Source organism: Salmo salar, chromosome 05 (genome assembly GCF_965601325.2).
Source record: "Salmo salar chromosome 05, fSalSal1, whole genome shotgun sequence".
NCBI lineage: Eukaryota > Metazoa > Chordata > Actinopteri > Salmoniformes > Salmonidae > Salmo > Salmo salar.
Genome location: NC_138295.1, coordinates 18179132 through 18193110, shown reverse-complemented (window position 1 = coordinate 18193110; position 13979 = coordinate 18179132). Strand labels below are relative to the sequence as shown.

The window sequence follows — 13979 nt, the reverse complement described above, 5'->3', positions numbered from 1 at the left end:
AGTCAAAAGTATAATTACAAGTTTCCTTTATTAATAATAATACACACATTTGTAATAATACACACATTTGTTTCAAATAACATTTTATTCTTATTATTACTTTATTGAGATCCATTTCAAAATCCTGAGCACAATATCAATTTATAGCACAATTTGTTTGTTGATTTTGGTCTTTATGGCCAATATGATTGTACTTCAAAGGCAACATACAGTATATAAGGTTTGATTTGATATACACTCAGAGAGGAGAACAAGCTCACAATAGCCATGACAGCGCACAGAGATAAGTCACAGAGTTGCATGCAGAGGGGACCACTCACAGTCACACACTACTGAGAGTCAAGTTCAACAGATTCATAACATTGGCACCGCCTTATCAATCAAAATACAACCGACTGAAATATTGACTGTAACTTAGTGGTTTGGGGTTTTAGGCTGGGTTTCTGTACAGCACTTTGAGATATCAGCTGATGTAAGAAGGGCTATATAAATACATTTGATTTGATTTAGTGGAAAAAACACTTTCATTTATTGTGATCATCTCACTTTCTCGACGTCTTGTGTTTCAAACTCAGAGACCTCACTGAGCTAAACACCCTTCTACTCAGGTCTCTCAGTGAGCGCGAGCGTGTGAGGGTTGCCCGAGAAGGAGGAGGGGATGGCGAGAACGATGGGGAGGAGAGAGGAGGAGAGAGGGAGGGACAGCTTCCCTCCAGACTCTGAGAGCGAGAGAGGTGGAAGAGGCTGGCAGTAGAGGACAGGCGCTTGTCTTCTTCCCCTCTTCTTCCCAATGCCAACGGACGAACCCGCTCCATGCTGAGCTCCAGGGAGGAGGTCCACTGTGCCCCCCTCAGACGCTCCTCTTTCTGGGCTCGAGGCTCCAGCACGTCCCCCTGGGACTCACTGCGGAACAGAGCCCGTCTGGACAGCCTCAGGCTGGAGCTACGCTTGTCCCAGCCACCACCGCCCTTCCCTTTGCGTTTTGAGGCACTGCTCTCTTTCTCTCGCCTCTCTGCCTTGGCATGCTTCTCCTTTTGGTCATCTTTCTCCTTTCTCCTGATCCCCTCTCTCTTCCACCTCTCCTTGTTCTCCTCTTCCTCAGCCTCTTTCCCCCATGAACGTCCTTCGAAGCCCCTCCAGAGTTTGGCTGCCCCCTTCTTTGGCGTCTGGGCCGTGTCGTGACTGCCTTCCTCTCCCCAGTTGCTGCTGTAGCACCTCTGTTTCCTGTGGAAGCTGCTCACCGTCGATGCCCTCACCAACTCCTTGGACGCATGCTTCCCCTGGTAGAGCCCCTCCCCATCCACCCTCTTCCATCCTTCTCCCTCCCCATCTACCCTCCATCTACCCCCTCCACCCCCTGCACCCTGCCGTAGTGACCCCCCTCTGGGCCGGATGCTGCCCCTTTGTGGCGAGCTGCTGTCCCTGACGCGAGGCAGGGAGCACTGGAATGGGTCATCCCGCCGGAACACAGAGAACGGAGTATTGGCGAGGGGGGAGGGCTGGAGAGGGCGGGGTGGGGAGCGTACCCTGGGGCGGTCACGGGACGAGGGGGAAGAGGCGGGGTCAGATGGGGAAGGGGTTTGTTGGCAGTGGAAGGTGTGTGTGTGGTGGTGGGTGATATGATGATGGCTAGGTGGGTGGGTTGAGGTGGACTGGTAAGGGTGATTGGGGCTACTGGAATGGGGACTGGAGGAGTTGGGAGGTGTGAGGCCGGAGTGAGACTGTGGGGAGTGGGTGACACTGAGGGACAGCTGGATCGGCCTCTGGGGGTCAAGGTCAGTCTCGTTACTGGCGTGGAGGTGATGGACGCTGGAATAATCATGATGATGAGACTGGTGGTCATTCTGGGCTATCTGGTGGGAGGAAGGGGAGGAGCTTTGGGCTTTAAACTCTGACCCCTGACCTCTTCTCTCAGCATCGCTCTGGAAGCAGTCGACATCCAGCTCTACGCCCTGCTCCATCAGGCCCACCACCACAGCCCGGGGCAGGCCAGAGAGACGGGAGATCTCCCCCACCATCGCTGAGTCCTCGCTGAGCTTACTAGGGCTGGCGTCCGGGGCATTGACGCTGGGTTGACTCCTTGTCACTTTCCCTGGTGAAGAATCCAGTCCACTCCAGTCCAGCGAGCGGGAGAACCCTAGCCCTGACCCAGCCCCTGACCCGGTGACCTCCAGAGAGCTTCGGTGATTGAGGTTGGAGGGACATGTTGAGATGCGTGGCCGAGACCTCAGGGCAGGGGTGGGAGTGGCGGCGGTGGAGAGGGAGGAGGTGGAAGGAGAGGGGGAGGCAGTGGGGATAGCATGGTCACTCCTTAATACACCACTAGTGCTAATACCTTCCTTCGAGTTTGAGTTTAAACCCAGGTTTTTGTTCAGATTGGGGCTGAGGTTGAGACTGAGGTTGAGGTGGAGGTTGATTTTGAGGTCCTCTCCTGTCACAGAAGGCAGGTGGCCCAGGTTGATGGAGTTCCTACTGGCCTTCTTACCGATATTGCTGAGGCTGACCCGCGCAGAGTTACCCAGAAAAGACTTGCAGGGTGTCACACTGCCCACTGTCAGGTTGGAGGGGGTACTGCGGCTCTCGAAGGCCAACAGCGACTGAGTGGAGCCGTGGCCAGGGGTTCTGGGGCCCCTGCGGCAACCTGGCCCAGGGGTGGCGGTAGGGGTGGTGTCAGAGGGGGCAACCCGACTGCGGTACTGGCGAGCCAGCCTGGTGATGTACTGCTCTAGCTGGGTGAAGGTGGAGGGGTGAGGAGGGTGGGGGGGCCGGAAGAGGGGGGTGGACTGAGATTCCTCAGCCTGGGCAGAGGAGTCCGGACTCGGGGAGAGGCAAGAGGAGGGTGAGGGGTCCTGACTGGAGGTGAATAGGGGGCTCTGGAGGGCCACGGCATGGAGGGGGCTGGGATAATGGTACACCTCCTTGGTCCTCCGGGACACCAGGTCAGAACAGAACCTGGGGTCGAGTTGGGGTCGGGGGTCAGCGAGTGGGAGGAGGGAGCCGGGATGGGGGTCACCCAGGCTGGAGCACAGGTCAGACAGGAAGAAGAGACTGTTTATTTCCAGGTCACCTGGGTTCAAAGGATGAGAGAGAAAGTTTATGAATATCAGTCAGCTTATAAAGAAGCAAAAGCATTTATCTAGGACTATGGTCCCAGGACTCTCTGGAACACTACTGGTTAAATACAGATGAACTGTACTGAAGGGTCCGTGTGTTTATGTGAGTGCATTTGAATGTCCATATGTGTGTTATATCTGACCCGTAGATACTGGTCTCCTATCACTGATCTCTGTGGTCTCCTCAATGCGCTGAGTTCTTGGCTGCTGCGCGGCCTCCGGCCACTGGATGTCACTGTGGTCTGCAGAGAGGGGCCGCTGTTCCCACAGCCTGAAGGCTCCCCCTGAGGGTGCTCCTGGTCCGGCCCGGACTTGCCCACCTGGTACTGGACCCCCTTGGGCCAGGACTGCCTCACTGGACACAGAGTAGCAGGAGTCTGATAGGGAGCTGCCACTGACCGAATAAAAGCCTACCGAGGGTGGGAGAAATAAAGCGAGGGGAAGAGAGATGGGAGAGAGAAAGATAAATAGAGAGAAAGAAAGAAAGAAAGGTGGGAGTGTAGGTCCAGAGAAAGAGTGATTTGCAAGAAAGGAGTGAGTAAGTGGTGTTGAAAAGATAACATGAGAGGGTAAATAAAGGAACAGGGACAGAAAAGTTGAAGGTTAATATTTAATACGGCTTTGCAACACGGTATCTCACAAAGTAAACAAAACTTAAGGTGAGAAGTGTTGTTGGGCAAAGCCAGGGCCAGATTACCGAACGAGCACGCAGGGCCCCCCCAGATAGCCTATTACGAACATGGCGGTCGGGGCCCCCCCAGATAGCATATGAACACGTCACAAGCCATTGTTTATTCGGGTGGGGGGGGGGGGGGCCTGGAGGTAGGTATCCCAGGGCCCCAGATGTGATAGTCCAGCCCTGGCCAAAGCCGTATGGGTGTCACAGACCACCCCCAAAAGACCCCCCATGGTAGGATCACACAGTCCAGTACCTGAGCTGGGCCTGGAGTCATAGTCCACCTGGACTGCACCATCAAGGTCCGGGGGGGAGAGCAGGTCAGACGGGGCATCCCAAGAGAGGGTGGACCAGCGTGAGTCATCCCCACCAACCCCATCACCTCTGGAATGAACCAGCCCATCTCCACCAGAGTTCCCCACACTGTCCTTGTCCAACGTGCTGGTGTGGCATGGTAACACTGTTTCTGAAGGTGGAGAAGGAACCTGAAAAACATAAAAACGGGTGTTCAAGCCACAACATGTCTTTAAAGAGATGATAATTAGAGAGTGGTGTAGAATGGATCTCTAATGTTCTTATTTACCAAACACTGATGTCATCAGCCTTACTGGAAGTTCTAGAACACTCGTGTTTCAAGACTCAGACACAAAAACAGAATATGACGTATTCTTTCTCCTCAATAGCCAATTCATGACTTTCTTCTTACTTAGATGAACGTGATTACTCATGACCTCTGCGGTGATGCCCTATATTAGCCTGATTGGGTGATAGGGACAACAGGGGGCTTTGTTCACTGCCAGGCCTGATCAATCCTCCGTTACTACGGAGATAAACAGGAGACAATACAGGTGACTCATACTGCCTAACTGAGAAGGGAAGGCAGTGTGTCCCAAATGGCACACTATTCCCTATCTAGTGCACTATTTTTGACCAGGACCCATTGGGCGATGGTTTAAAGTAGAGCACTACATAGGGAATAGGGTGCCATTTAGGATGCATCCTCACTCAGAGGGGGAGAGGGGGACTTAAAGGAAGAATAGGGGAAGACAGATGATGTAACAAAGAGCAGAAGGAGGGATAAGGGGGGATGACAGGGGGCGTGGGTGCAGGGAAAAAAGTTAGACCTTGATCCTGCTTACCAGCCATGTTTAGTTTTCTCTGTCTCTCGCTACTTTTTCCACATTTGATGAAGTTAGAAAAGGTATTTTCTAAGGGGAAGTGAGTGGGTGCTTGAGAGTGGGGGAGCTAATGGTGAGTGAAAAGTGGAGTGAAAGAGCAAGTATATGAAAGAGGTAGTGGGGGAGGGGGGTGCCTGTGAGAGGCAGAGAGTGGCATCTTAACCCCCCCAACCCCCAACCCCACTCCATAATAAGTTAAAGCCACCCCCTCCTCACCATAGCTACAGCTGCTCTCTGGTTCCTGCTCACTCCACCCACACAACAGACGTAGCAGAAGTATATCTAACTCATCCAAAGCCTGCCTGCCACACACTGAAACACAAATAGCAAATAGCACTAAGACTAACACTGGCTTGCGCAAGCACACAAACACACACTGATAACCGTCAGGGCCATGTACACCCCCCACACTCTTCCATGGACATAATGTGAACCATGTTACACCAGTGTAATGTTACAGTGAGATGGTTATGATCAAATCAGGAGGAGAGAGAGAGAGAGAGAGAGAGAGAGAGAGAGAGAGAGAGAGAGAGAGAGGTGGAGGCCCTCGGCACGAAGAGCTCTGTAATATGATATCCCTCTATGTGAGACAGACATTTACCCTAAAGAAACAATATGTCTACACAATGCACAGACAAATCACAGCAAATACTCCAATTAGAATGAAGGACTACATATACATTTACATTTTACATTTTAGTCATTTAGCAGACGCTCTTATCCAGAGCGACTTACAGTAGTGAATGCATACATTTCATTAAAAAAAGAATTATTCCCGTACGGAATGTGAATGTACATAACATACTTTTGTGACGTACTTTCATTAGGTATCTACAGTATGTAGGGCTTACGAACACTTTATGAATGCTCTATAAAGCCTTTAAGTTGTTATTTTCAAAATAGGGCGCATCATTGTGATAACACTAAATACTTTGAGATGTCATGTTGGGAAAGGTAAGCTACATTACCAACAGCACTAGCAGGCAGACATTGGTTATTGATAAAACATATGCTTATGCATTGCGCACTATGCATTATTGATTCATTCTGTTTACTTTAACTGAAGAAGCAGAGGAGACTGACGTTTCAATCTAAGATAATGCCCTCTGACGTCATGTTTATCTGTGTGGGCTGGAGATTGATATAGGGCCAGCAATACATGTCATGGTCCAAATGTACATAGAAGAATGCTGGTGAGAGTGATCACAGTGTGGGCTTTGGCAGCAAATCAAGTGTTGATGGGGTGCAACAGTACTGTACTACTGTTACCCCACTGTGATAGTTAAAATAGCCAGAGAGAGAGAGAGAGAGGGAGCGAGAGAGAGACTAACTGCAGTCTGTATCTCCAGTCATCTTTCCCCTCTTCCCTCTCACCTTTTCCCTCTCTACCATCTTCCATCTCACCTTTTCCCTCTCTACCATCTTCCCTCTCACCTTTTCCCTCTCTACCATCTTCCATCTCACCTTTTCCCTCTCTACCATCTTCCACCTCACCTTTTCCCTCTCTACCATCTTCCCTCTCACCTTTTCCCTCTCTACCATCTTCCATCTCACCTTTTCCCTCTCTACCATCTTCCATCTCTCCTCTTCCCTCTCTTCTCTTCCATCTCTCCTCTTCCCTATCTCCTATCTCCTCTCCTCTTCCCTCTCTCCTCTTCCCTCTCTCCTCTTCCCTCTCTCCTCTCTTCTATCCTTTTCCCTCTCTCCTCTCTTCTATCCTTTTCCCTCTCTCCTCTCTTCTATCCTCTTCCCTCTCTCCTCTCTTCTATCCTCTTCCCTCTCTCCTCTCCTCTTCCCTCTCTCCTCTCTTCTCTCCTCTTCCCTCTCTCCTCTCTTCTCTCCTCTTCCCTTTCTCCTCTCTTCTCTCCTCTTCCCTCTCTCCTCTCTTCTCTCCTCTTACCTCTCTCCTCTCTTCTATCCTCTCCTCTTCCCTCTCTCCTCTCTTCTTCCCTCTCTCCTCTCTTCTCTCCTCTTCCCTCTCTCCTCTATTCTTCCCTCTCTCCTCTCTTCTCTCCTCTTCCCTCTCTCCTCTCTTCTTCCCTATCTCCTCTCTTCTCTCCTCTTCCCTCTCTCCTCTCCTCTTCCCTCTCTCCTCTCTTCTATCCTCTCCTCTTCCCTCTCTCCTCTATTCTTCCCTCTCTCCTCTCTTCTATCCTCTCCTCTTCCCTCTCTCCTCTCTTCTTCCCTATCTCCTCTCTTCTCTCCTCTTCCCATCTCCTCTCTTCTCTCCCCAGTGGGCAGAATTGGGTCGGTGATAACGTTGGTCATGTTGGAAACAACAACAGCAGAAGCAACTTGTCTCTCAATCTGTTGTTTAATATGCTAATAGGGTCTGCGTTGGCGGATGGAAGGGCAAGTAGAGCCTCTCTCTATGGTTATTGTGATGACTAATACCATTTAGCATAGCTGCTGAACGTCACAGGGAATCTATAGAGAATAAATTGGTGCAGTGTTTCTGAGAAGGAAAAAGCAGTAAGTAGTGCTGATTCCTTACCTCGGGATCAGTTGACCATTCTCTATTTGATTAAGAAAAAGGGAATGACTTGAGTTGTCTCTATTACTGGAGCTAAGTGACTGTTCACCAAACACTGGAACAACAAACCAGTATGATAACCTACCCTGCATGAGGACAGGGTTCACAGACTCAGGTTAAGCTTCAAACTTCCAACTCCGTTATGAGGCAATGTAGGGAGGGCTCTGTGGCCTTCTGCATTCTATTCTTAGTATTGTACCAACTAGGCCTAACAGTTGTCCAAATGGTAACAATGAAAGCTGAAGGCCACATCCATGGTGAGAGTTAAAATGAATAAGGTCTTTATTCAATAGGTCTACTTCAATGTGTGTACCAACTTGTCTTACTATGGGTCTTTCCCAACCAAATGATCTTATCTCACACAAAAAGATCAATGTATTCACATACTACAGTAGCGTATTTACACAGAAGACTTTTGGCCGATACAGAATATAAAACTCTGTAGGCATCTGTCATCTACAGTATGACCTGACCTAGGTGTATGCTTGTATCTATAGGGTGCGTACCAAGTGTACATTCTTTACACCGATACATTCTATGTCATGTCCTTGGGGAAAACTGGACGGTGAAAAGATGTGGACATTGACAATCTCATCATATGAGATCCATAAAGGGGACAGAACCATAACACCCTTTGTATTCTACATAACCTTGACTGATACAAAACGGAATTACAAGCAGTGGATGCGGATGTATCACTGTCATTTCTAATAGACTGGTCAAACACCATTGTGTAATCAGTACGCTATAGCTCCGTGCTTATGACTATCGCTCAATCAAGGCTATTGAAGCGCAGCAGTCTGTTTGATGCAACGGGATAAAAATGCCCTACTGGCAGATCTGAATGCATTCATATTTAATAGCAACCAATCTTGTCAAGAGATCTGGGACTACGCACTGACCTGTTGCCTGCGGGATGTCGCAGAGCCATCCGAGGCTGCGCTCTCGAGGTTTTTCTCCTGTTGATCGGTGATGACAGTCACCGTGGTACCGGTGCTACTGGTGTCTTTGAGGTCCAGCGCCGCATCGATCATGTCCAGATGTTGGCACCGGAGCAAATCCAGCTCAAGGATTCCGGCCAGGGTCGCTTTCAGCCGCTCGCCAATCCGAACCCGCTCCGTGCCAGACCAGAGCGAATTCACACAACTGCGGCGGCCAGGCATTGTAGAGGCTGAATCCGGGGCGCTTTAGACTAGGAGCTCAGTCTCAATGACAATGGGCTACGGTCCAGCTAAAGTCAGTGCAACATATGTTCTCACGATCGACAATATAGCAACATTGTATCCTCCCGCCCAGTTAAACCAATGATTCGTTGGCAAAATAGCCTAGTCTACATAATTAAATCTAAGCCATATTACATTGAAGCATGTTGACTAAAGAGTCAAATGTATGACACTAAAGAGATGATCAAACCATATTCAATCTTAATCCTCAATTTTGGTTTCGTATTATGATCACCCAATTGTGTCCGACCATTCAGTACTTCATGCAAATGATGTTCACGATAGACCCGACGTAACAACGCTGTAAATAACGTTACATTGGATCAAGAAAAATGTGTCCACGGGGAGGAGCCGAGGAGGTAACGTTCCAAAGCTTGAAACGGATTGGCCAGGGAAGTTTTCGAATATACGCCTTGAAAATCCCTTGGCCGCCAAACTATTCCAAAACACACAGGGAAATGTTCAAATACACGATGAGTGACGGGCTATAATAAAGGTGATAACGTTCACCACGTTCATAACTTAGTCTATGGAAGCATAATAACACAAAGATGCAAAGACTGTTTCAAAAAGTGTTACAAAGACTCCTCGAATGAAATATCTAGATTGACAAGTTTACTATTATTGTGAGTCTGAAAACGAAATGTTCAAGTTACAGTTGCATCAATCACCTATTTGGGTTGTATGGATAAGTTCTGCCCTTTTGGATTCGGACAGGTGCACCTCCCCCATCTCTACCCCTTGCTCTGTTATGTCAACCTTCAACCAGCAGAGAGCAGCCTTGTGACAACACCAGGTTCATTCCCAGAACAGTTTTGGTTTTGGCCTAGAGTAGTTTATTTGATCTCTAGATCTATTCTATAATTCATGTTTTCTCACAGCAAAACAAACCTGAGAGTATTTCAAAGGGGATTGTTCAAACTCTAATTATGTAAGTGGGGCAACATTCTCCCACCTAGAGAGCAAGATACACTAATCCATAAAGCCCCCTGTTTTTCAAAGTGCATACAATCCAAAGGGAGAGGGATAAAGCACCGCATAAAGATAACTAGAGCCCGACCGATGCATCGGTTGACTGATACTAGCCTTTCACATAAATATTTGTATCGGTCTTTATTCCACAGATAAAGCGCCGATATTATATACATATAATAAACAAATAACTCTGTTCTTTTGCGATCATTTTTTGACATTTTCAATGGTTGCCTGAAGAACTGAACATCATCCAGCCCTAGGTCACAACAGGATTGGTTTGACAGGTGAGTAGCTTGCCGTAGCCAGCGTATTTGAATAAGTAAATAATCAAAAGTCGACTTAACCAAGCAAGCAGCCCTGTCCTCATCACATTCTCACTTAGTTAACGTTAGCTGGCCAGCGAGATAGTTAGCTTAGCTATCTAGCCAGGAAGGTAGTTGTTACCTTAGCTCGCTAGCTAGCAGTCTGTGCTATTTATGTGCTAACACTGCCAAAGTGAACGCTCTTCGATACAAAAATAACGCTGTTATTGTCTCGGCCTATTTTTCCTATGTTTGCTGGTGGGCTTATTTGTTTAGTTTTCCGAAATATGCAATCGGCAAAAAGCAAAACATTTGGCGCAGATCTATCATTTCAGGCCCTGTGCTTGCATTCATGATGAGATAAGTAACGTTAGCAAGCTAAATGTGGTGTGCCTAAAACCAGTGGCAAGCATTTCCCTGCATAAAGTTTTCAGCCATCAGCACATGCCATTTGCAGTTAGTGTATAGCCAATACATTTAGAATTGATGGTTTCTGTAAGAAAACATTGTTGTAATGAACTTATGTAATGTAATGAGTTTATGCCCTTCATAGGTTGCCATTATTAATGGGATTGTTTGTTTACATTACCTTTTGTAAATCTACTCAAGACAAATGCTAGTGGTGACATTACGAACGGCATTTGTGAACTTGTCAACGCTTATTTGTGAATTTGTGAACAGTGCAGTTTCAGATTGACTTTGAGACCAATTTTATTTAATTCAACCAGCCACCCCTTGTGGTGGTTTAGCACAAAAACCTTTGCATACTTCTAATCCATTGCCATAGATAGGTACAACTTAAAGACGTGTCTAATTTAGCAGGCCGTCATTGTAAATAAGAATTTGTAAATAAGAACGGACTTGCCTAGTTAAATAAAGGTAAAATAAATAAAGCTCAACTAAACAAGTTTTGTATTTACTGTCGTATTTATAGAGGATATATAGATGCTTTTCGGTGAAAATCCTGTAAACAACAAATAAAATGTTTTTAAAGGTTCATTTTAATATTTTGTTAATAAATCATTAAGAATATTTGTTCATTCTTGTAATTCTTGTGTAAAAAAAAATAGATTTTCATTCAACCTCTATAAAAACTATATATTGGCAGATATATCGCTAATCGGTGACTTTTGCCTCCCATCGGGCTCTAACGATAATGCACAAGATACTGCACAGACAATCCATGCCGGAATGAAGCATGTAACCTGACAACCAGCATTATGGGAATACTCTATTCAGGCCTTTGTTCCCTAATGGTCACGTGTGTGGTCAGATGGACCTGGCTATCAGTCCAACCAAGGGTCAAAGGTGGGTGTGTGTGTGTGTGTGTGTGTGTGTGTGTGTGTGTGTGTGTGTGTGAAAGAGAGAGGGAGGGAGAGAGAGAGAGATAAGGTGAAAGAGCGAGATCTAAAAGTTTTCACCACAACCCTTTGTAACAGAACTCTTGCAGACAACCCCTGGGGATTTGACAATATGGTGTAGGTATCCCATTCTCTAACTCTAAAATGATTGATTCTTTAAGAGTAAGTAGATAGTATAACATTTCATTATTCCTGTTAAAACCACAAAATAATCAAATATCAAAACTATTGGCTACAGTTTGAGGTTTACATCCTCTGGAGTTGTTTGTTATTGTTCAACAGTGAACCCTTATGACACCAACGTCTGAGATATGCTGTAAGTGGTCTGAGATAACCAGTCTGTGTGAAGTGGATCTGAACCAATCATGAGGCCAGGGCCAATACACAACATATCATTAGGACGAGGAGCGGGTCCAAGCTTTGTTCATGTAAGCATTCCCATAGCTTAGCCACGTATCGACCCCTCCCAGGGTAGCCCGCCTCCCTATAAAAGCCAGCGGTGAACAGTGAAGTGTTGGGGTTTGTGCAAACTTCCACCTGAGGGGACTATTACCGTCAGCCTGGGTCAAGGACCGCCACCGGCACAACAAGCAGCCACAGCAAGAAGCAACACCACCCCAAGAAGAAAAATGCCTCCCTTCGAGAAATCTATGGAGCTGATGTCTTTCAAGCAAAGAAAATGCCTTGGTTGGTGCTTCTATTCTCGTCGATTGTTATATTCTGTAGTCATTCTTTATGATAGCTCTAGTCTTCCTGATCAATTATAATTATGGTGATTAAGATGATCATAGCCTGTCATTGAAGAGTGCATGATACATTTTGGTTGACTCACCTGGTGTTTTAGTCCATTCTACACCCTATATTATAACTTCTGGTGGTCTATAATAAAGTAGTAATGTTCTTCTGTTGTGCTTTTTCTAGCAACAAGAAAACATGAAGTGTGCAGTATTCGTACCAAATTCCCAAACAAGTTACCCGTGAGTAATTTTGCATTTTGGTAAATGATTGCCTTCAATCAAATGCAAGGAATGCTAACAGTTGTCTATCTGTGTTCTCTAACTGTGAAGGTGATCGTAGAGCGTTGCCTCCGTGAGAAAACCCTTCCCCTATTGGACAAGACCAAATTCCTGGTTCCATTCGAGCTGACCTTGGGTCAGTTCCTCTGTCTACTCAGGTGAGCACTGGTTGTGGGTGTGTGAAAAAGGATTTGTATTATGATAAAATCTAAGTAGATTTGCTGACAGTCTGTGTGTGTTTAGTGTGTGTGTGTGCATATGGTATTGACCATGTCTTCACAGGACCCATGTGATAACCCCTCTTCCTATCCTCTACCTCTCCTCAGGAGTAAGATTGACCTGGAGTCCACCCAGGCTCTGTACTTGTTGGTGTCGGAGAGGAGCATGTCCTGCATGTCGTCCAGTATGGGAGACGTCTACTCCCAGTACAGCGACGCGGATGGCTTCCTTTACATCACCTATGCCTCACAGGACATGTTCGGAGGGGATGTGGACGCTACCCCTCCCTGCTGAGCTCAAACAATGGGCTCCTTCTCAATTTTCTGAAAGATCTGTCTTCTCCTCGCTTCCTCTCTTTCACTGCACTGATCTGGCAGAAATGGCCAGGTGAAAGCCAGTCCAAGTAATGATGAGCTTCCAGCATATTGTTTTCACCTGTCAAGTCTTTGACGATGAAGTGACAGTGAACAGGAGGAAACGGGGAGAGGTTAGATTTTCAAGCTCTTGAGATTGAGCTATTCTCCCGCCCTTCTGTTCTCCCGCCCTTCTACCTCACAAATGGACTGCGAATCACTGTACTGCACCTTCGTCCTTCTCTTGGTTCGTTTCTGACCACTTCCAGCTCTGCCAGAGCTGGACTGAGATGATTGGACTCTATTTCATTTATCAATGTATTCAATGAGATTTAAGAGATAGAAAGAAACCTCTCTAATAACTCTTTAATAATTTAGTAAAATATCTGTAGAGATCATTGTCGTAACACCAGAGAGAAATGGGTTGGCGAAGGAAGCCCTACATTGTGGGTACTCACCCTGACAAGTGAAATTCCTTCCTGTTGGGATATTGTATCACTTCCAGGAACCACTGAGGTCTGTTGGGTGCTCTGGGGTCTCCCCCAAGGGCCTATATCTCCTCTGTTACCTCCTCCGCCCCTCAAAATAAATATGTTGAAACTGAGGAAAATAAGGTCAGTGGGAAGATCTCAATTGCGTACTCCTCACGTTCTCTCTCCTCGTCTCCTCCTCAAAACCCATTGGAGGAGAAGACCAGAGGGGAGGGACCTCGAGCTTTCAAATCGAATGGGTTTTGAGATGGAGAGGAGAGGAGAGAGGAGTCTGCTGGTCTTACTTCTTAGTACTATAAGCTCTCCTTTCTGTCTTCCTCATGAAACATAATTTCCACAAAATGTGAATTTGTGACCTTCAGGCACAGTGTTATTACACACAATGTTACAAGTCAGAAAGTGTTAGGCGTGTTATTTGGACTGTTTACACTCAATGAAGACTTAGATATGTTCATGTTGTATATCTAACAATGCCGTGCTCTGTAAAATCAAATGTAATCGACATTCCCAAATAAACTCCCTGTCCTTTTAATGTATAA

The 13979-nt window shown here is 46.8% G+C and overlaps 2 protein-coding genes across 2 annotated transcripts; one reads left to right on the top strand and one right to left on the bottom strand.

Annotated features, from left to right (window-relative positions):
• Nucleotides 1-9: 9 nt before the first annotated feature.
• Nucleotides 10-9980, bottom strand: LOC106604383 (uncharacterized). The gene is made up of 4 exons (XM_014198953.2): nt 8403-9980; nt 4046-4274; nt 3257-3523; nt 10-3067 (listed from the first exon to the last, which is right to left on the bottom strand). The coding sequence occupies exons 1-4, from the start codon at nt 8661-8663 to the stop codon at nt 543-545; spliced, it is 3282 nt and encodes a 1093-aa protein (XP_014054428.1). The 5' UTR covers nt 8664-9980; the 3' UTR covers nt 10-542.
• Nucleotides 9981-11856: 1876 nt separating this feature from the next.
• On the top strand, nt 11857-13979 carry map1lc3cl (microtubule-associated protein 1 light chain 3 gamma, like). The gene is made up of 4 exons (XM_014198957.3): nt 11857-12048; nt 12283-12338; nt 12429-12535; nt 12704-13979. The coding sequence occupies exons 1-4, from the start codon at nt 11991-11993 to the stop codon at nt 12888-12890; spliced, it is 408 nt and encodes a 135-aa protein (XP_014054432.2). The 5' UTR covers nt 11857-11990; the 3' UTR covers nt 12891-13979.